The following is a 22890-nucleotide window of genomic DNA, read 5'->3' as shown; positions in this document are numbered from 1 at the left end:
TAAACTAAACATACTACTATACTGTCTATAATATAGCCTAATTATAATGTAATGTAATGTAATATAATATAATATAATATAATATAATATAATATAATATGCAGGTATAATGATATATAATCTTATTACATTTGCCAAGTACCACACTCATAAAACAAACTAGTTTTCTAGTAAGTAAAGTAAGTAAATGGAACCAAACTTTTGAATGATCACTTCATCACAAAGCAAAAAAAATCCATCAAAACAAAGAATGTGTGTGATTAAGTGAACCTTTTGTTGTTTTTTGTTCCATTTTATTGTCTCAAGTGTTATATTTATGTACGCACATTTCTGTTGTTTTCTGTTAGTCCCATGTAAATTGACACGTCAGTCATTTTTTTGGTCTCCTGGGACTAAAAATTGAGCCTTTATTCAATGTTATTGCAAAATCACTTTATTTCATGCTCTTAAAAATAATATTACGGTAATAATCAAACAGCCAGCAAGAGTGTGCACAAAATACTGATAACAAACTAAACCATCTTAAACCATTTATCTTGATTGTGACCATACAGAACAAAATGTGGACAGTTATATTAGTGGACGTCGCATGATCAACATTTGTGTGAGAAGAATAATTTGTCAAAGTCAATTCGTTGACATGATAGATCACATGTGTTTTTCAAAGCAATTATATTTGTGTAGGAATATATCATCATATCTGTTAAAATCACAGTAACTGTTCATCATTTATTTTCCTGTTCTTGTGGAATCACATTAATGATAATCTTCCCCATGTTCTTGTTGGCCTCCATGTGCCTGTGAGCCTCTGCAACGTGCTCCAGGCTGAAGGTGCTGTCAATCACCGGCCTCAGGGAGGTGTCCTGCCCGGAGAAATGTGGCAACACTCTGCTTGTAAAAGCGCTGACGAGGTCGGCTTTGTACTGCGAGGGAGGAAATACAAAGCACACATCAGTCTCAGTAACACAGACAGGTAAAAACAGACCTGTTGAGTTTTACTACGGATGATGATGAGTTCTCACCTGGAGGCTGCGAGAGCGGAGCAGGCTGCTGAGCAGGTGTCCTCGCTTGGAGAGCAGTTTGCCTAGAAGATCTCCCTCGACCGTCCTGCCACCCATGGTGCCGTACAGCACCCACCGGCCGTCCATGGCTAAGCAGCTCACATTTTGCTCCCAGTTACACCCACCGATGCAGTCAAGTATGACGTCTGCTCCCCTGCCTGCGTAATTACAACACAGTCATTTCTCTCCAACTGTGATCCAGAGCCCAGTTATGACTCTGACCTCCTAATGGCAATATATATTTAGTTTTATTTAGCTTTTTTTTTATTCTTGTCAATAATATAGCCTCATATTGAATTACTTTATACAATATTACAATAGATTGTAATGTAATGTAATAGATTGCTATGATCATTTACCACAAAATTAGGAATGCATCCAGTGATGTTGTGTATTTTTCTTCTTAATCTTGTGAAAATACCAGAATGATCAATGAACTATGAATGGATCTTATCCTGCAGTCAGAAATATTTACTACTAGACCAGCAAAGGTCTTAATCTACAGCTGAAAATTGTCCCAAACTTACAGTTTACTCTTGTTTGAATACAATTTAAAGAGATGGGTCTTTCCTGTGTTTTAATGGGATTTGTTCACCCAAGAAATATACTGCTGCTCCAATAACAACTGCTTTAAGATGTCAATTAAGATCTGATTTGTCTTCACTCAAAAGAATTACCTTGTGGCAGAGACCTGTGTTACATTTTGCATCAACATTTGTTTGACATAAATAGCCTAATGGGAGCGAAGATGTAGAAAACCAAAGGAAAATTCTGCAGAACTTTTCCATCAATAATTCACAGTAAAACACAGCACAGTGACGTGTCAGTGCAGCTACACATCTCACCTCCTGTAAAGCGGTGAACTCCCTGTGCAAAGCTCTCCTCCCTGTAGTTAAACCCGGCCGCTGCTCCCAGCGCCTCTACCATCTTCAGCTTCTCTGAGCTCCCTGCAGTCACGACGGGCACGGCCCCGAACAGACGAGCCAGCTGAACGGCGGCTGTTCCCACTCCGCTGGCTCCAGCGTGAGTCAGCACCACCTCACCTTCCTTCACCTGAGCTGGGATGGAGAAGACAGAGGACACAGCTCATCAGCCTGGTGTTAATAGTTAGTGAAAACACTGGGGGTGCGAATCGATACGTTAACTTTTGTATAGTCACGCTGAAACGGGTAAAAACTTAACTTCCTTGTATTTGAGGTAGAAAAAAAACAAATTTTGTTATACCTACGAGAGCCAGCAGCTGAAAAGCGGTGAGCCAGGCCTCTGGGATGGCAGCAGCCTGGCAGAGAGTGAGGTCCGGGGGAACGGGCATGAGAAGCTCCTCGGGCACAGCTACATATTCTGCATATCCTCCTCCACAGAGCAAGGCCATGACTCTGTCCTCGGGCCTCCAGCCTCTTTTCACCCCAGGGCCCAGCGTATCCACGGTCCCAGCCACTTCCAGGCCGATGATGTCGCTCTCACCTGGGGGAGGAGGGTACAGCCCTCGCCTCTGTGGAAAACAAAAAGCCAGTGTTATGAGACATCTGAATCTTGTTGCTCTGTTTTTATAAAATAACCACAGTGACTCACATTAGATGGACAACAGGAGATCATATTGACAGTAAGGCAAGGCAAGGCAATTTTATTTGTATAGCCCGTTTTTTCAAACAGTTTGTCTCCAAGGGCTTTACATGGCATCACAACATCCTCTGCCCTTAGACCCTCACATCGACCGAGGAAAAACTCCATGGAAAACCCTTTTAACAGGGAAAAAACCTCAGTGTGAACAACAGAGGAGACTGTACTGTGAATGTGCATTGTCCTGTACCTGTAGTAAATCTGCCCTGTTGAGGGCAGTTGCATGAACTTTAACCAGGACTTCTCCATCTTTAAGTTGAGGTCTGGGGACAGTCCGCAGCAGTAAATTCTCTGGTCCTCCAGGTACGTCGACACACACCGCCCGCATCATCTTGGCAAAACTCGAGCAACACTTGCGCCAGGCCTACGAGTCGAGGTCAGACAGGCGTCTTAAGATTTACTTTAAAAAAACACTGGAGCAGCTTTAATGAAAACTTTTGATGCACTTACTGTCTGGTGGGTGTTTCCCAATAAAAATCTCCCAGTGTGCAGGATGTGATGCATCTGACAATCCCAGGCTGTGGCAGCTGAGATTTGATTGAGAAACGTGAAACAGATCAGACAGCACCAGTTGTTATTATCATTAATCATATCTTCATGTAAAATAATTATGATTCTTGATAACTGAAAAATACAAGTTATGTGATTCATCTTTTTTCTTTTAATTTCTTCTCCTTATTTCTACTATAGCCTACTGTTTTGACATGTTTAAACCACATTTTTATATTTTTTAAAAAGAAAGAAAACATTAGTGGCTTTTTTAAATCTCAAAACACAGACAGAGATCTATTATGGTCCAGATTTGGGTGGAGCACTATAACGATGCTCATAACAGAACTGTTAAGCAGAAGTGAAGAGAGGAGGGAGTAGGAAGCAGTAGTAATAAAACAGTATTGGTTTGACTCAGACTGGTTTGACTCTGTGGTCAGTGAATTATCCAGGATTACATAAACAGGTCGTTTCGCAACACGGACGCGCTGCAATGTCAGGGGTTCACCTTATGCACATTGAAGTATCTTAAAGTGTCAAAACCAATTCACCGGATCGTTTAAAACATAGTTATTATCACATGTTCGATCAGAAGAAGAGAATGTTCAACTCTTAAAACCAGCCAATAGGAGCTGGCCATTTAACAGCGCGTGGCTCTGTTCACTGGAAATTATGCTCAAAGTATTTAATCAAAGATGATCTTACCAGATGAGGATGTCAACAGCTGATCGACGACTTTGAATTGACTGGGAGAGTTTTTAGGAGGTTTTGTGGAGCCATGATGGTCCACGAGCACGACGTCAGTTTGGCGCGGGAGGGATCGAACCGGGAAGGAGGCAGGACCTCCGGTACCGGATCAGGCGAGTTAAAGGGACACAGCAGCACTGCTTTTAGAGGCCTGCTTTATTTTTTGTTTTTCGTTGTTCTTTGTTTTTCATGCCTACATTTCACTTATACAAATATAATACATATATACATGTCAATATGGGATTCATATTAAAAAATATATAACCCTGCCAATTATGAACAATAGCCTACCTAATTAATATTTATATGCATGTTACTGTTTGACCAGTGTACAGTGTAAATGGAGGCCGCACTACAATGAATATTGACTATTTTCTCGATATCAAATTAATAGTTTGCTCTGAAAGGTTTGTTTTTTTCACGTTTTCAAAGCCCAATATAATATTTTTTTAAATGTCCTAAAACATGCTGAAAGTAAAAGTGATGTTTTGAAGAAGAAAAAAAGTTAGAAACAACTTAAATAACTAATCACTACTGTAAATCACATATTCATTTTTCAACTAATAATATCAGGTATTACTTAGAAAACACACAAGAAGCAATATGAAGTATACTGTGTAGATACTTGAGGTTTATTTTGGTAAACGTTTCAAACATTAGGTTTTGCTGGGGAACATATGGCATCAGTATTTGTAAGACATTATGGTAATACATAGAAAATGTATTAAATGTGTTGTGGTTTGTTATTACAACCACTGTAATGTAAAGCTGAAAAATACTTTCTCTTTTGAATTTTAGAAGTACTGTAATAATATTACGATGACAACATATTCCAACACTTAAAATCTAATTTAGACCTAAAAACTTTTTTTTTAATCATGTCATGTGAGACTGAAGTGGCAGCATTATTCTCCCGAGTCATTGTTATTTATCAATTGTGTAAGCTGCTAGAAGCCCCGTGACTCTGCTCTTCAGGCAACTGGAAATTCAATCTCTCAAACAGCTCACTTGCATTTACTAATAATCCCTTCCACTTCACTTTAAATACAATGGGGCTATTATATTTCACACTCTGAGACGGCCATAGCAGCAGGCACTCCTGTTTAACTGCACTCTGGGGGATGATGCACACAAATCAGGTAAGAAGATAACCACATCATTGGCTTTAATTTAAAATTAAAAAGTGACAGATTAAGTGAGAGAAACTGAGTTGAAGACATGATTTTTTTCTCCTCTGAGCCTTTGTACAAATGGATGAACAGTTCAGAAGATCTCTGCTGCTGAGGGAGCTGAGAGTGTTGAACCAGAGAGAGGAGAGAGATCTGCAGCAAAAACTCAACATGCTGGACAAACAGCATCGCTACAGCTGCAAGATGCTTCAACAGAGACGGGACTCGCTGATGAACGAACAGAGGAAAGTGGTGATGGTAAAAATCTGTGAACCTAAAGCCACAGTCACCATCGCCATGAGAGAAATTGGAGAACACAAGAACACCGACGCAAACTTCAGAGGTATTCACACATCTGACGGGACAGGTCTGTCCTCCAGAAAGTCCCAGTGTCACGACAACGGATCTGAACCGGTGGAGCAGAGTCGGACGGTGTCGGCTCCACCGGCGTCGGTGAAACCCACCGCAGCTCCAGTCAGACACAGAAGCAACATCCGGAGCATCGTGTCTCTCATGCAGATGAAAAAGATCGCAACTATTGACTCAATATCGCAAAAAGAACTGGCCAGGCAACGGCAGAAAGCCCGAGAGGAAGCAGAGAGAGTGAGGCAGCTCCAGAGAGACATGTTACACAAGAGGGTGACAGATTTCTTACAGAGTCTCAAGGACAAAGAAAACGTGGAAACATTCGAGGAACCTGAAAGTCATTAACACAACTTTGTCATCTACTCACAGCTCAACATTTATAACATCAAGACAAACTGTTTGACTGTTGATTATAAACAATAAGAATGAAGTATGTACATATTTCTGTTAGATGTAAAGACCATGCTCAGTTTTTTTTTGTTTTTTTTTACTGAATATCAAATAATCAAATAATATGCCTCATCTTTCTCATAGTTGTCAAAGCTTTGTGCACAGGAGTCTCCATGAGCAGGCTGCAGTTGTTCTTCCACTCTGGGGAACCAGGAAGCTCCTTGTCTGCAAAACAAAGTAGTAAAATGGAATTCAATAGAATAAAATTATACAAAACAGATTAAATGTGTATGCTTAATAACAGCATTATTATATTTTTTAGCAAAGGATTTTCTGTCTATGTTTTCTATGTGGATTTTCTTCCGAATAGTTTATTCTTGTATATTTTATCTTGCTCAGTTCATACAAGCTGTACATTTACTTGTGTTGTGTATTGTGTATATTTAATATAGCCTTTTTTCTCTATTTAAATAATTTTGTACATAACAGTACTTTTGTTTATGTATATTTGTACATAGTGAATGTCTTTTTATTTTATTCCTTACTTTTTTTTTTACTTGTCCTGTACTTCTCTGCTACTGTTGCAAGTGAATTTCCCACAAGTGGGATCAATAAAAATACTTATGCTAAAGTCAATACATGTAAAGCTCAGGACTATGTACATATTAAATATGATAAATATGTTTGTCTCAGAAACTCATGCATACAGATGTAAATACACACTAACTGCCTTGAAACTCATCTTCTCATCTTGTGATGTTAAAGGCGATAGTCTATTAAAATAAAACAACCACTACCGACTTTAGTCGTACAAATATAATTGTCCATCCTACCTTCACATTCAAAGTGGACTCTGGTGGGCAGGCTTCTGGTGTGGTCTGAGTAGTCCAGCGTGCAGAGCACAGCGGGCCTCCCTCTGGGCACATTCAGCATCAGCACCAGTATCGAACACAGGACGTTACTCTCCATCACTTCAACAGACTCATGTTGCTCCTATAAACAGGTGGGAGGACACAGTGAGACATAATGAGAACAACTAGCAGATTGCTCCACCGCTACTACACACATGGTATTACTGTGAGTTTCAGTTTTTGATAATAAAGTGTGTTATTGCCGATTGTGGCCTCTGTACATCATTTTTTAATAACACTATCTGAATTTTACAATAAATGTTTGTTAAGGTAATTTTATGCAGGGAACAAAAGTAACAGAAAACATACACCCAGCTTTGGAACGACCTGCCCGAGGAGATAAGGCATCCAGACTCAGTGTCGGCTTTTAAATTACTTCTTAAAACCCACTTTTACAGACTTGCTTTTCTGTGATGTCATCCTCTTCTTTCATCAATATCATCTATTTTATCTCACAGTTTTACTCAGATGTTCTTAGTTTTACTTTACATCTTCTTCTGTATTACCTCTTGTATCCCATCTTTTCTTATCTTATTGTATTTTTATCATGTAATCCCCCCTTTTATTTATTTTATCTAATCAACTGCATCCAGCATTTTAATTTGAGTCCTCCTGGTTTCAGTTTCTTGTTGGGTTCTCATATTGCCTGTGTTGCTGTATTGCTTGGGCGGTCCATCTCTTATGGTTTTATGACCTTTGTGACTTGTCTCTTATATGGTGTTTTGTGAAGCACTTTGTAAACTTGTGTTTTTAAAGGTGCTATATAAATAAAGTTATTATTGTTATTATTTAACCAAATAACAAAAAACAAAGTCTGTCACCTTAACAAGCTTCAGCTGCTGTTTGCGTCCAGCAAAGCCGTTGAGGTGGAGGCTGAGGGTGTCCAGGAAAGCCCTTATGTTGTTCTGCATGTTGCTCTGCTCAGCGAGGCTGTTCAGGGGGATGAACGGGGGAACGTTATGACGACTGATCCTCAGCTTTGGCTTCAGATCTATCTCCAGGTTGTAGGTGTCCAGGTAGACTCCCTCAAAAGCCGTGGCCACAGACACGCACACGGCTTTGCCTTGGTGAGTCTTTATAATGTCATACCCACCTAGTGACAACAGAAAATAAACGAGAGAGAGAGAGAAACTAAGACAGACTGATAAAGAGTCTGAGATATGCCACATATGGCATTGATGACAACCTCTCATAAAACAGCTGGATGTCAATACCGATGAGGTGATGAGCATGTAGAAGATCCTTCAGTTGTGTATGTCTGGCCATCAGCTGCAGTAGCTCTGAGTCCGCTGAGTCCCCAGAGTCTCCGTCCATGTCCTCCTCCTCTTCTTCATCTGTACACTGTCTTTGCATAGAAGTCCTCAGTCTCTGAAGACGCTGCAGCAGGACAGACACAGAACAAGTCATCAGCTTTTTGGTCAAAATTTCTCTTAATGTGAACAGTTAAGCAAGTGGAAGATGAAATGATCTCCAAAAGGAATAAAGTTAAACATGAAACACTCTTTTGCAATATTTTAAACAATATATATGTATTGTTTTTGTTTTTCTACAGTTTTGGGTGAAAAGGGGAAACATGAGGGATGCTTTTTCACCTGTACACTCAACTTTGTAAAGAAAACCTGTACAGTTTATTGTCATTTAATGACGGAAAAACATTCAATTTGCAGGGGTCCCATCAGTTTCTTCTACATTATGTACAGGACATACAGAGGATCGAAATTACGTTTCTCTGAGACCCTTGATGCAGACAATAAACATTTAAGACAGGCTACAAATCTAGAATATAGGGGCATATAAAACTCAAGGAGAAAGAAAGAGAAAATATACATTTAAAAAAGTGCGATGAATAACAGTAGTGCAAGTTTTACTTTAGATTTTTTTTTTTAAAGCTTATGGACCGGTTACAGTGTATGTGTGCATGTACAGTTCATCACACAACACTGATAATTTGTGTTATCTCATGCAAACTTACTAAGATAAAAATCAATTACTGACTGAACACAGCACTAGCATTATATTTCTCGTGTGGACATAATTTACAACATAGACAACTTGTGTTGTGTGTTATCTCGTGCATGCAAACTTAACGAAGCTATGAGCAACATCTCATGCATCACCTCCAGTGTTTGTATCTCTGCCTTCAGCTGATCTCTCCGGATCCTCAGCGCCTCAGCTTCAGCCTTCAACCGGTTCACACGACTCTGCTGCTGGGGAAGACCTTTACGGCTCCTCGCCCGAACCTCCAGCAGACTCAGCTGACTTAAAACACCTGAGGATGAAAGGATAATAAATACAAACTCGCATTTATCGACGTTCAGACGGGGGGCATAAACAAGCTGTTAGCATTAGCACAGCATTAGCAGTAGCATCGTAACCGTGTCACAATAAGCTCCTTCGCAGCCGCTGTAGCTTCATACAGCCTGAGTTACCTTTCTTGGGTGCTCCGTCCATGTTTCTGTAAAGTTGCTGTTGTTGTTTTGTTTTGTTTTTTAATCTATTTCGTGTTTGATAATGTGAAAATAGTCGCTACAAGCTACAAGTTTTTGATTTTGGCGGCTCCTGTTTGCGTCATCATATTGCGACTCCGCCTACAGCTTCTTCTTTTAAAAAAAAATGCTTTATTGACAATTATATACAGAACAATACTGTTTTGGCCGAGGATATACAAAAAGACTAGGGGAAAATAAATAAATAATCAATTAAAAAATGAATATATTAATTAAATAAAAATTTGACCAAAATATAGTTTGTTTTTAATGCCTTTTGGTTTTCCAGTCCATCAATAGTGGTGCTATACGGATATAGTTCGTGCAAAAACTTTGTGAAACTTGGTTTGGAGCATAGACTGTAAAAAGAAGGTTTGGAGTCGGTTAATTTTTTTTTTTTTTTTTAATGAATGTGATATTTGCTTAAAAATAAAATAAGTTGTACAAATAATAATAATAATAATTTTCTTGCAGCTCGTGTGTCCGGTTTTCCTGTCAATATAGTTTTGTACATCCAACCAAAACGCTTTTGTGTGCATACAGTGATAAAACAAATGTAATATACGTAGTTTCGTCATCCACACCACAAAAAGTACACGAGTATTCAATGTTATCTGTAAATCTTTTGCATAACTCCGCCCACGGCTCTGACCCCGGAAGTGAATTCAAAACAATTTGTAATCACATGTGGAGTCATGGAGCCAGATCAGCCAGATCAGGTGGTGGGTTGAGTTAATACTCCGTGAACTTAAGACACGATAAGATCACAGGTGTTTTTTGTTTGTTTTTTCTAGAAAATGTCACGTCCTCCGTAACGTCCGTAAGCTGTTGTCGAAATATACAAACACGGTGTTTTTAGTTAACATTGCACTCTTGAACATTGCTCAATGAACAGCAACATGGGGCCACAGCTTCACCCGGATGACAGCAGCAGTGCTGACATGTAAAGGTGAGTGTGTCCCCGTGGAGTTTCACCTGTTCAAAAGCCATTTTTAACCACTTTCCTCTGTCATTGGTGCAAAATTGTTCATGGTGTTAATATGCTGTTAATGTATTTCATATTTCCTGCTGTTCATATTTTCTCATGTTCAGTGGAGCTCAGCAGCTGTTGTCAGATTTGAGGGTCAGTGGGTCAAGTCAGTAGCTGCAGTGACACATCTGAATCAGCAATGAGTTATTTATAACTACTAAAGATTATATAACCATGGCAATGTCTTGCAATAAAGTAAGAGTTCAATTTATTAGTTTTGCTTTATTATTTTCTCTAGAATTTAGCAGTCAGTCATTTGACAGAAGATTAATCAGCAATTATTTTCTAATGGATTACTTACTGGACTTGTTTATTTAGCGCAACTACGGATCATACTCTGATCTCCAACTTCTCTAATGTGAGGATTTGTTTCTTTTCCTGCTTTGCAAAAGGTATGTTTCAACTGACATCTATGAGGCAAGTCATTGAGAAATCAGCAAATGATGTTAATTGGCTGTTGGTGTTGTCATTAAAACAGCTATAAAACTCATCATCATAATGGAATTAAGTTATGTAGGCAAATCTAGCAAACTATAACTGCATAATCTGGAGTGAAAAAAGTTTAGAAAATACATTTAGAAAAGTCTCTGTTGAGACACTGAACAATTTTGCTGAAGTTTAAATAATCCCTGACCTTGAAAACCTGCAGAGATTGGTTGCTTCTGTTTGTCTTTTTGGTTTTGTTTACGTGATGGCTGCAGAAGCCAGAGTAGAAGGGCACTACCCCTTTAAACCTCACATTTCCAAAGCAGCGGTCAGTATTTTTGGATCAGGATAATAAGGGGAAAGTTGACACAGTTGGTTGTTTGACCTTGGTTTGTCTACACTGAGTGAGTCCTATTTCACAGGCGTTGGGCTGTGTCATGTAACAATGTGTTTCTGCTGCAAACAGGTTGGTTAAGGTGGCAGAAAAGTCAACAGACACTTTATCCTCTCCGTTTTTTGGGGGAGGAAGGAATCTGTCAGAAAACCAGCTCAGGGGAATCCAGAGTATGAAGGTTTGTTTCTTGGCCTGTCAGCTACAGCTGCAATGATCGGTTGATAAGAAAGTTAATTTTGCAGCAATCTTGATAATAATTGATTTTTTTTTTTTTTTAAGGAAAAAAACTTTGAAGTACAAATGGCAAAATTCAACATTTCCAGCTTTTTTGGCTTTTGTTGGTTGGTTCTGGGTTGAATATCACACCTGGGACTCCTGGAGAATTAGTGCTGCAACTAACAATTATGTTCACTATTGACTAATAGTTTTGAGTTTTTGTCAAAGCATTGAATGTTAGTATGCGAGAAGCTGGAAATAGCAAATATTTTATTCAATTTTTGTTCATAAATAAGGGGTTATTGGATTGGGTTATTGGAAATTCATTAATTTAGACCAAAGCTTGAGTGTGTTTGAGTGATTTGCTTGTGGGAGCGGTGTCTGAAGTTTATTTCCAACACACTCGCAGTGTTTTCTTTTTCTTCAAGGCTCTGAACTCTCCTGACTGATGGGTGTGGACAAAGAAGTTTCCCATCTGTCTGACTGTGCGACTGCAGGAGGAAGAAACCTTCTCCGTCTGCAGGCAGGGGACAAACACAATGGACCCGTCCGACCAGAAGCACTTTGCTGTCGTGGACTATGTGATATTTGCCATCTTGCTCGCTGCCTCTATGGGCATCGGCCTGTACTACGCTCTGTCCGGTGGACGCCAACGCACGACACAGGAGTTCCTATTGGCAGACAGGAGCATGCGCTGTCTGCCCGTGTCCCTGTCACTCATCGCCTCATTCCAGTCCGCCGTGGCGATCATAGGCGTGCCGGCAGAGATCTACACCCATGGTACTCAGTACTGGTTCATCGGCTGCGCCTATATTCTCGGCCTCCTCATTCCAGCTCATGTTTTCATTCCAGTGTTTTACAGACTGCGGGTCTCCAGTGCTTATCAAGTACGTTCAACCTGTTTTGTTTTTTCAGTTGCACTGCAGTCACATTGGTTCCTGACCTACACATTTCATTGTTGTTTTGTTTCACAGTATCTTGAAATGCGCTTCAACAAAGTTGTGCGTATCTGTGGAACTTTGACCTTCATCTCTCAGATGGTGAGTGCAACATTTACTGCACCAATCCAGTCCAGATTTTCTCTCCCAATAACAAAAAATCTAATTTCTCAAGTTCATTCTATCTGCATGATACCAGTGCATCTTCTCCATTAATTTAAAATCTGTACACTTCACTGCAAGCAAGTAGGAATATGATGATTTTTTAAAATTCAAAACACAACAGTTTTACATTGAGAAAGAAACTGTATTTAATGTGCATCAGTCATGTCTGAGCACATTTGTTTTGTTAACTGAATATGACGCTACATGTACGGACTGGAAAAAGTGGAAACATTTAGCCTAGCTCTGCCAAACAGTAAATTAAAACCTGCCTATCAGAGCCTCAGGTGCTCATAAATTTACCTGCTATATCTTATTTGTTTCATCACCATCTGCAGGAAACATGACATGTGACACCAGACAAACTGAAGTGTAAAAATGACCATTTGTGGATGGTAGCTTAGCTTCACATTTAATGTGTGATATGTGTTATGATGGAGCTCCTAGCAAGAAGCAAAGGGACATTAAAGGGATAGTTCACCCTAGAATGATATTTCGCTCATTATCTACTCACCCTCATGTTGACTAAGGGCTGGAAGAATTTTCAGAGTCCACCGTCCCTTCTCTGAGTTACAGGGGGTCTTGGCGTAGCAGTGCATTTCAATGCAACGGTTGCAAAGGGACACCAGAGCTCTTCGTAAAAAAACACACACAAAAAAAACATCCAAATACCTCCATGATGCTCGTATGTAATGTCCGTCTTGTGCTGAAGCCCCAAATTGCGTAATTGTCCCGAAAAAAATTAAATAAGTCTATATTTTAAGCTTGTTTGTAGCAGAAGCTTCTCGAAGCTCCTCTTCCTGGTCCGTCCAAATCTCGCGTGATTTGCGCCGGCGTCAGTGCGGTTACTGCGAATCACGCGAGATTTGGACGGACCGATGCATTGAAATGCACTGCTACGCCAAGACCCCCTGTAACTCAGAGAAGGGACGGTGGACTCTGAAAATTCTTCCAGCCCTTAGTCAACATGAGGGTGAGTAGATAATGAGCGAAATATCATTCTAGGGTGAACTATCCCTTTAACTATTTTTTTTAAATGAGGCCATATTGCCCAGATAATTATGCCGTGCATGGGTTTATTTTAATAAAGCCTAAATAAAAGAGATGTGTCTATTTATTGGCTGCAGAATCTTTGTTTCTTTACGTTTGTAAAGTCTGATTTGTCTTTTTATTGACTCGGCTACAGGTTATCTATATGGGGATTTGTGTGTATACTCCAGCCTTTGCACTTAATAAAGGTATGAAAGAATTATTTTTTTCTCTCTGACTTTGTCATTTTGAATGGATCAGATCTGCAGTTCAACAGTTCAACTTGCTACTGTGTTTTGTTTCAGTTACTGGATTTGAATTATGGGGAACAGTGCTGGCCACTGGCCTGGTGTGCACATTGTACACAACATTGGTGAGTTATTAAGGATCATTTTCAAGTAGTTTAATATGACATTTGAATATCCAGTCATGACTGTCTGGGGCTGTTTCTGTGAATCAACAACACTACTCTTTCAGGCCTTGGTTAATTGACTCTTCCAAGGCTTTCCAAAAATAAAATTGGTACTCAAAATCCAATAAAACCATGCTTAAATCTGTCAGAAAATGCCATCACTCATAGAGAGAAATACAAATGAATCATGGTTCCATATAACAGATTAATTCCCAGGTGTCTGTCTGTTCCTGACAGGGCGGTTTGAAGGCGGTCATCTGGACGGACGTCTTTCAGACCGTGGTGATGTTTGCAGGGCAGCTGGCTGTCATCGTGGTGGGTGTGCAGAAGACCGGTGGAGTGTCTGAAGTTTGGAGGAAAGTCTGGGAGGGAAACCGCATCTCCGGTCTGGAGTAAGTCCGTAATGTAGTTTGTGGGAAGAACGACCAACGTCAGTGATGGACGCGGAAAAATCTGCTTTGATGAGAGCCTTAAGAGTGAAACACAGCAGTGCAGCAGCAGGATGAATAACAATGCAAACAGTAAAAATACAACAGGTTTCACATACACTGACAATACATCCATCCAACCATCCATCCATTTTCTTCCGCTTATCCGGGGCCAGGTCGCGGGGGCAGCAGTCTGAGCACAAAAATACATAAATCAAACTCTTAACTGAGCAATCCTGCTGCTGCACTGCTGTGTTTCATCTTATTGCTCTCATCAAAACAGATTTTCCGCGTCATCCCTGACGTTGGTCGTAGAATCTGCAAGAAGGTCAATCAAAGATTTGTTTTATTTAAGAAAGCTGAGGACTTTTCAGGTAGAGAGCTCCCTCATGAGAATGTTTTATTCATCTTTTGTTGAGTCCGTACTCACATTTTCAATGATCCACTGGTTTGGCAACCTCAGCCTAGTTAATAAAAACAGACTAAACAGTGTCGTTAAACAGTGCACAGACAGACATTGATGACCTAGGTCAGGTCTATCACGTCAGGTGTGTTCGGAGAGCAAAGGCCATACTGGGAGATCCTGAGCATCCTCTGAACAGGGAGCTTCGGCTATTGCCATCAGGAAGGAGGCTGTCCTCTTCCAGGAAAGCCAGGTCTAATAGATACCTGAGATCATTTGTTCCAGCAGCTGTTGAATATTTGAATCAGCTGTAGTTAATGATTTGATGTGACGACAACTTCACAACTTGTACTTTTTAGGTAGTATTATTTTTTATCATGTATTCTGGTATTTCTTGTATTTCTACGTATTAATTCTATGATGTATTCTTGATGTGTTCCTACTATCGCTTTTTGGTGTTCTATCTTGTGTGTTGATTGTGCCAACGGCTGCTGTATATCAAATGGGCTCTATGCACAGCTCCACTACTTCCTGAATTTAAGGCAGCTCCTTTATTTCCTGTTTTACATATTGGACAAACTGATTAATCCAGGTGTGTCTGGCCATTGTGACTACTCAGACACACCTGGAATAATCAGTTTGTCCAATAATGTTAGACAGGAAATACAGGAGCAGCCTTAAGTTCAGGAAGTAGTGGAGTTGTGCATAGAGCCCATTGCCCATTGAGGGGCATTAAAGATGAATCAATCAATCAATCAATCAATCAATCAATCAATCAATCAATCAATCAATCAATCAATCAATTCAGGATTTGGGTGGTTGGCGGTTTGCAGCCCAAACCTGCTTTAATTTAACTGATCTGGACTTTTACCAGACAGAGGGAGCTAGTTAGTGAAGTCATCACCGTGGTTTTACTGAAATGCTCAATTGCTCATTATTTCACTCTACGCACTTCCTCCTCTGACATCCTGAATGACACTTACCATTTTGTCTCTGTGCTGTGTTTTCTCTCACGCTCAGCCTGAATCCAGATCCCACTGAGAGACATACTTTCTGGACTCTGGGGGTGGGCGGGATCTTCCTCATGCTGTCTCTGTACGGAGTGAACCAGGCTCAGGTCCAAAGATACCTCAGCTCGCGCACAGAGAGGGAGGCCGTCAGGTGCGCAGGCTGCAGACTCAGATGGCTTATCTTTATTTTAATACTCACACCCTGAACTTTGATTGAAAGCGTTTTGTCACACAACACGATGTGAAGGAAAGTCAAGGAATCTCTAAAAGCATTGGTTAGATAAACAACAGATAACACAAATATGTTATGTAAAGTCTCCGGCTAACTGAATGACATGCTTTGTTCCTCTGCAGGTGTCATCCTCGACCTCGGTCACTGTGTCACATGTATTTGCATTGTAAATGAGAATTTGATGAGTTTGAGAATTTCAGCTACATACAAACTCTGTGGCTTAATGTCACCTTTAGTTTGTTCAGTGACAGTATTGATCAGTGTCGGCGCCCATCTGATATAAAAATGTAGAAATATTCATGATTCCCAAAGGCTGAATAAGACTAACTTTGGTTCAGAAGGGAATATCTTGGATTTGCAGATATCCAACATACAATTCTTCTTATTCTTCTTCTCCTCCAGCACCATCATCAGGCCGAAACTGTAACTTCAGTCATTTGGTTTATAACCAACTATCAGTAAAACTGTGTAAAACATCATCATGCCAACATGCTAAACTCAGATGCTGAAAGTGATTGATATTTCTTACTAAATTATTATATTACATTTACTCATGCTGTTGATGCTTTTTTTTGAGTGATTTACAAATGAGACACACGTCACTGAAGCCCCAGTGTAGGAGGAAACCTTGGTTTGAGTGCTATACTATAAATACTAGATCTGCTGAATACTTGCAAGGAGGCCTGAACAAAGAAGTGCACAGAGAGCACATGCAAAGTGCATGTTTACAAGACAAGACAAGATTAACTTTATTGTCCCACAAAGTGAGAAATTTGTTCGGGGCCATTTGTCCATGCTGCAGCCACAACACAAAACATACGATTACACACAACAAACGTACAATAGATATGGGAAAGGAGGTGTTAGTATGACTGTAGACTTGGCCTTGTTCATGTATTATTCTCGGTTCTCAGTATTTAAATCTCAAATATGAATCTGTTTTGTAAATAATCTTTAAATACAAAGCGATGTTTTCCCACTCGTCTCCCTGCAGGTCGTGCTACATGGTGTTTCCCTCCCTGCAGGTGGCTCTGGCTCTCAGCTGTGTGATGGGGCTGGTCATGTTTGCACGCTACTGCGGGGAGGATCACTCCGACAAGCACGGCACCTCTACGATGGACGCGGTGAGTTTCAGTGGGCTCTTTAACATTTTGAGCAAATAACCCGCTGATGTATTTGCATAATTCTCTGGTAAACATCTCTTTTTTTACATGTATTTATTTTTCCTACTTTCCTGATCTCTGAGGATATTAGCATGAAGTATGAAAGTGATGATTGTGCAGGGATGTACAAAGAAAAAACCCCAACAGGGCACATAGAGCACCACAAGTATTTGCACATTTCATATTAGTCCTTTCTGCCGTTTGTGTTTGTCACATTTGTATGTATTGACTCATCCATGTATATGCAAACCAAACTGAAGAGATGTTGTCACATGTTGTGTTTCCTGCAGATGGTGATTTACTTTGTGATGGATATGTTGCAAGGGCTTCCTGGACTGCCTGGACTGTTTGTGGCTTGTTTATTCAGTGCAGCGCTCAGGTATGGAAATCTCGCCACAGTTTTTAGTCAGCCTCAACATGAACCCAACCCTATCACCCATGTTGTGTCTCACCGGCAGTCAGCATGTCAGTAGCTCTGATCCAGGGCAACATCCACCACAAACACCAAAGATGCTGCAAGGAGTTCAAGAGCATCGGCTACTAGTTATTAGTTTAAACACCTCTATGAAGTTTTCACCTTTCACATGTTGACCCTTGATTCCAGTGAAGTCTTAGAGGTCGGTGACATGGTTTGACTTGAGCAAAATCTTGTATTTCACCTTTCACACTTTCAGAATCAAAGTAAATTTAAATTAAAATAAAATGGACTGAATTTTAAAAGGCTCATTATATTTGGCATTACTAGCAGAATCCAAATCAGCTTGACACAGCATCACCGCAGACAGTTATTTTTAGTTATTCAATTTATTTTATTGACAGTATTCAATCCAACATTGTTCCAATACAAAGTATGAAACTGCAGTCTATATCAGACATAGTTATATCCATCACTGATTGTTGGGCATTTAAATGTAGAGTGTAATTAAAACCTCCAAACACTACAGATCTGATGCAAGTGGAGTGAAATCAATGATTGTGGTGCATAATCTAAGATAAGATGACAACAAGAGCAAAAACAGTATCTATTAGCTATAAATATATACCGATCTACAGTTTGAACAGGGACAGCGAGCAAACAATTAGTCAAAGAAAAACAATTTAATACAAATACAATTGCCTAGAAGTGGCCATTGTGGTAATTGGATTTTATGTGTTTCAAAGTGGAGTCGACACCTCAAAATAAAACAAACATAATCTTAATGCATTTATTTCAGGGCCGTTGTATTAGACTGCATTAGTTTTAGCCTGATGTACAAAATAAACTTCAAACTCAGTGTTAAATCCATTAGACATCGTCTGCTCTCAAACACTGTGATGATTTAGTTACAACAGAGGGTGAAGAATCCGTTCAGTTAATTGATTGTTATATAATGTGTTGTGCAGCACCATCTCCTCCGCCTTTAACTCTTTGGCCACTGTGACCATGGAGGACCTCATCAAACCACATGTCCCCACCATGACGGAGGCCAGAGCGACGCTGCTGTCCAAAGCCTTAGGTGAGTTCTCACACGACACAGAGCACACAGTGATAAATAAACAGTGTGATCATTCACATGTCTCATAAACTAAACCTTTAATAAATCCTTTGGGTAATTATCAGCCAATCAGAGTTTTTTTTAATGTTTACATGATCATTTGTTTAACTGTATCATGTATGTGGCTATTAACTTTGTGCTCTGAAAGATAAATGCAGAAGCAAAAAGAATAAATCGCATTTTCATAGCCAAAATCATTTATCTCAGGCATTTAACTAATTATTTCTGGATTTATTTATTTATTTATTTATTTATACTTGTGTCGTTTGAAGCCATGTCCTACGGGCTGCTGTGTCTGGCCATGGCCTATCTGACTCACCTGATGGGTGACTCGGTTCTGCAGGTAAGTTTACAGTTCGTGCAGTGAAATAACACCCAACACTTTACTTTAGCTCGCTAAATCTGCACTGATTTAATTTTACATTCGAACTCCAGGGGGCTTTGAAAATCTTCGGCATGGTCGGTGGTCCCATCCTTGGTCTGTTCTCCCTCGGCATGTTCTTCCCCTGGGCCAACTCCACCGTAAGTTGAACCACATCAGTCATGAGACGATAAACAGTATAATCTTATGATTCTATACAAACTCCTGTGCTCAATTCGGTCATAACTTTCATGGTCTAAATTATTTAATTATTAATTTATTATTATATACATTAACATGGAAAAGAAACTACATGTTTTTTGGCTGATAGCAGCAGTGTGTCTAGTGTGATTAAGCTCCCTCCCCACATAGTGAGCCAATAAGGCTGACTATGGTTATGAATTTATTGAATTGAATTTTTTTTTTTTTCTTTTAAAGGGGAACTAAGCAGGATTTTTTCCATGGCTATGCTACATTTTTACTCTAATTAAAAAGCTCCAGAGTAATTGTTATGTTAACTACATGCCTTCATGGTGTCTCATGGCTGAAAACCGACTTTGCAACATCAGTGTAGTACCTGGCCGCCGCCCTATAGTGTCCCAGCTCTCGTCTCTGCAGCCCCGCGACACAAACACGCTCTGTAACCCGTAATCTTTTATTTATGACAGTTAAGACTACACAGATATACATGTCGTAACATCGTATATGTTATATAACGTTATCCACCACCACTCCATGGATTGATTTTTCGCCAGCTTCATTGAAACAAATGCACATGGGCGAGAGGAGAGTTAGCAAAACCGACCAGACTTGCATAGTTCCTCTTTAAGTTTTCATTATTTCACATAAAAAAGTGGAGAGAAAAAGTATTTTCTAATGTGTTCTGTGTTCCTACATGGATTCAAATGCAGAAAAGTTTGTCTCTTGCAGTCCTCTGATCTGCGTGGACCAGAGAGGAGACTCTAGTTCCATTTATTCCAATTATTTCCATCATTGATCCTTGTCATGTTTGTTCATCAATAACATCGCCTGTGCCCTCTTTTACTGCTTTTACAGCTGTTTTATCTCAACGTGTCACACTCCAGATTATTTGCCTAATGTGGCCACGCTTTCTGCTGTTATCACAGGGCGCAGTCACAGGTCTGGGCGCCGGTCTGGCTGTGGCTTTCTGGATCGGCATCGGCAGCATCGTCACCCGTGGCGCTGGCCCGAGAGCGGCTGCGCCCGACTGCAGAGTCCTGCTGCTGTCAGACAACGCGACGGCCACCGCTATTCACACTGCACTCAGCAATGTCACACTGAGGTATACAGTAAATCACACACACACATGGCACAGTTTGTTTTGTTTCTCTTTCTCAGGTTAATCGCGTCTCTTTGTTCTAATCTCCAGCCGACCCTCTGGACTCAGGAGATTTTATTCGTTGTCTTACATGTGGTACAGTGCGTTCAACTGCTTCACAGTCATTTTAATCGGCCTGGTCGTCAGCTTCCTCACAGGTAGGCAGCAACTTCTGTTTAGAGTCAGATTTAGTTTGACTGTAATATGATCACACGTGTATGTTTTGCACTCAGGCCCAATGAAAGAGGAGGACGTGCCACCGGGAACAGTTTACCCTCTGTTGGGGAAACTGCTCTGTTTTCTGCCCGAACGCCTCAAAAAGAAGCTCTGCTGCGTGACTCCTCTGGGACAGACGGTGAGGAAATGATGGTGTTGAATTACAGAATGAGGAACACACACAGAGAGTGAGAGAGTAATGTTGACATCTGTAAATACACAATAATTGCAATTTAATTAAGTCCCATATTTTAAACTTTTACATTGTTCCATTAGAAGTTTTGATGTCAATTGAAAAATAAATATTTATCCATCTATCATCCATCTGTCTCTTTCACACACTCTCTTTCTCTCTCTTCTCTGCATAATCTCTCCATCCATCTTTCTCCCTCTCTCCATCTGTCCCATCCACATCACTCTCTTCATCCATCTCTCTCTTTCTATCATCTCTCCCACTATCTTTCCATCTGTTCATTTCTCTCTTTCATTCTCTCTGTCTCTCTCCATCCATATATCTTTCTCTCCCTTTCTCTACATCTATCCCCATCCACCTCCATCTCTATTCATCTATCTTTCTCTTTCCTCCCATCTGTCTCTCTCTCTCTCCATCTATGCCATCCATATCACTCTCCATTAATCTGTCTCTCTATCCATCTCTTTCTCTCTCGTGTTTAAGTCCTGGTTATGAGCAGTTGAATAAATCATTTATTTAATCTTTCTATCATCATACTTTTTCTTGATTAAATCAGATTTAATTAAATTATGAACTTATTTTTCCAGCGCTCCTCTCAGCCCCCACAACACAAAGAAAGCAACGGCGCGGCCTTTCAACAGGAGGACGGAGCGTCACAGGAGGAGACTGAGACTTTTCTCCCTGATGCTCACGCTCCTTTTGTGGAGCGCGAGACAGCCGTGTGACTGCACAGGCTCTTCTCATCTGAAACTGGAAAACCGTTAAAACACCTTTAAACAAAGTAGCAGCTGGACAAAAATACAATTGATTGTTGTCGACTCTGCTTTGCCGTAAAGGCTGAATTTCAATTTTTGCACTGTGTGATCCTGCAGCGAGGTCAAAGCTAAACAATGTCCAGTCAACACTGGAGGTTTTATTTTAATGTACTGGCATCTCCATGTTACCTAGGAAACACTTGTGTGCCACTCAACCAGAACGTTTTACATACAGTCACGTGATTTACATCAGACTTCAGGTGTCAACTTCAGGTGCACGATCACTGATTGTAAAAACACAGCACCACACTGTTACCTGTGTCCACTGAGCTTTAGAGCAACTGAAAAGATTTTATACTGTTATTTATCTCTGTATATAATTGACTGTTGCAGCTGTATGAAAGGTCCTGTGTCATACTGTTAGGAGATAAATACTGTATGTATGACTGACATTTGGCTGTAATGCAGCTGAAACAGAAAAACACCCTTTTTAAAAAAAAAAAAAAAAAAGGATTAAAGATTTTGTAGTTAACTCTTTTCTTGGTTTTGTCCATTTGTTTCTCTTCAGTTGAATGAGAGTTGAGTTGGACAGGATGAACAATGCGAACGTTTGAGAGCCTCTCCTCATACAGTATATTGTGCATGATTTTGGACTTTCACCTGTTGTATATAGCCTTACCTAGTTTTCCGTGGTATGTTTATTAATCGCCCTGCTTCACAAAGCTGCTCTGTGTTTTAGAGTCCTAAACACAGGGTTGTATGATTGTTAAAGTCCATAAACACGACATAAAAGCCTGCACATGTTACACACATCATAGAAATGTCTTTGTGCACTGCTCTTTTGCCTTTTATTGCAGGTGTTATTTGCAGTATTACTGTTGAATGTTACCGTATGTAACTTTCTCCATCATTAACACACAAATTTAGAAACATTCAGACACAGTCTTGATCCTCACATCTAAAAGTCACATAGAGGTTATGATTGAGCGTTACGAGTCCAAAAAAGAACCAAACAAACAGCAACATATGAACACAACACTTCATAGAATCCGTGTTTATTTTTACGTTACTGACGGAAAACCCCTTTAATCAAATAATCAAATATGTTTGAATATATTTCTGATATTAAATCCAGCAGGATTTGCATCAGTGTACTGTTGGTGTGTGGCGTTGTCACGGGTGTATATCTTCTAGCTGGTCTACTGCAAGATACAGAAAAGATAAAGGACCTAAACCGTCGTCCTTATCTCTGCAGAGGCAAATGGACAGGACCTGTGTGTTTGCCTCTGCAGAGGCTTTTTGTTTCCTGTCTGAGATTATCAAATGAAATGCTGAAACTACTGTAGCAGCTCTGTGAAGTTGCATTTAGACACAACAGGACCAGGTACCAATTCGTTGGCAGTCTGTCC

General features: G+C 40.1%; 4 protein-coding genes across 7 annotated transcripts; 2 read left to right on the top strand and 2 right to left on the bottom strand.

Moving 5' to 3' along the window:
- Nucleotides 1-395: 395 nt before the first annotated feature.
- tp53i3 (tumor protein p53 inducible protein 3) lies at nt 396-3992 on the bottom strand. The gene is made up of 7 exons (XM_085767820.1): nt 3876-3992; nt 3132-3208; nt 2872-3045; nt 2286-2553; nt 1907-2119; nt 1023-1219; nt 396-923 (listed from the first exon to the last, which is right to left on the bottom strand). The coding sequence occupies exons 2-7, from the start codon at nt 3183-3185 to the stop codon at nt 726-728; spliced, it is 1104 nt and encodes a 367-aa protein (XP_085623946.1). The 5' UTR covers nt 3186-3208; nt 3876-3992; the 3' UTR covers nt 396-725.
- Nucleotides 3993-5167: 1175 nt separating this feature from the next.
- Nucleotides 5168-5797, top strand: LOC146963486 (uncharacterized). The gene has a single exon (XM_085767746.1). The coding sequence runs from the start codon at nt 5168-5170 to the stop codon at nt 5795-5797; it is 630 nt and encodes a 209-aa protein (XP_085623872.1).
- Nucleotides 5798-5809: 12 nt separating this feature from the next.
- cenpo (centromere protein O) lies at nt 5810-9349 on the bottom strand. The gene is made up of 6 exons (XM_085767745.1): nt 9183-9349; nt 8871-9022; nt 7968-8130; nt 7575-7846; nt 6676-6835; nt 5810-6067 (listed from the first exon to the last, which is right to left on the bottom strand). Exons 1-6 carry the CDS (start codon nt 9202-9204, stop codon nt 5958-5960), a joined length of 879 nt encoding a protein of 292 aa, XP_085623871.1. The 5' UTR covers nt 9205-9349; the 3' UTR covers nt 5810-5957.
- A 570-nt stretch (nt 9350-9919) lies between these two features.
- On the top strand, nt 9920-22018 carry slc5a6b (solute carrier family 5 member 6). Of its 4 annotated transcripts, none has more exons than XM_085767076.1 (17): nt 9920-10188; nt 11225-11267; nt 11734-12192; nt 12280-12345; nt 13592-13643; nt 13740-13807; nt 14084-14238; nt 15698-15838; nt 16914-17043; nt 17373-17461; nt 18466-18578; nt 18890-18960; nt 19053-19139; nt 20106-20281; nt 20369-20475; nt 20551-20672; nt 21314-22018. In XM_085767076.1, exons 3-17 carry the CDS (start codon nt 11845-11847, stop codon nt 21449-21451), a joined length of 1863 nt encoding a protein of 620 aa, XP_085623202.1. In that variant the 5' UTR covers nt 9920-10188; nt 11225-11267; nt 11734-11844; the 3' UTR covers nt 21452-22018. The 4 variants fall into 4 exon arrangements, with proteins under 4 accessions (XP_085623202.1, XP_085623200.1, XP_085623201.1 ...); XM_085767074.1 differs by having other exon boundaries at nt 11162-11267; XM_085767075.1 differs by lacking the exon at nt 11225-11267.
- Nucleotides 22019-22890: the final 872 nt, after the last annotated feature.

Source organism: Trachurus japonicus, chromosome 22, assembly GCF_045865225.1.
Source record: "Trachurus japonicus isolate A0001 chromosome 22, Traja_1.0".
NCBI classification, from domain to species: Eukaryota; Metazoa; Chordata; class Actinopteri; order Carangiformes; family Carangidae; genus Trachurus; species Trachurus japonicus.
This window is presented reverse-complemented; position numbering and strand designations above follow the sequence as displayed.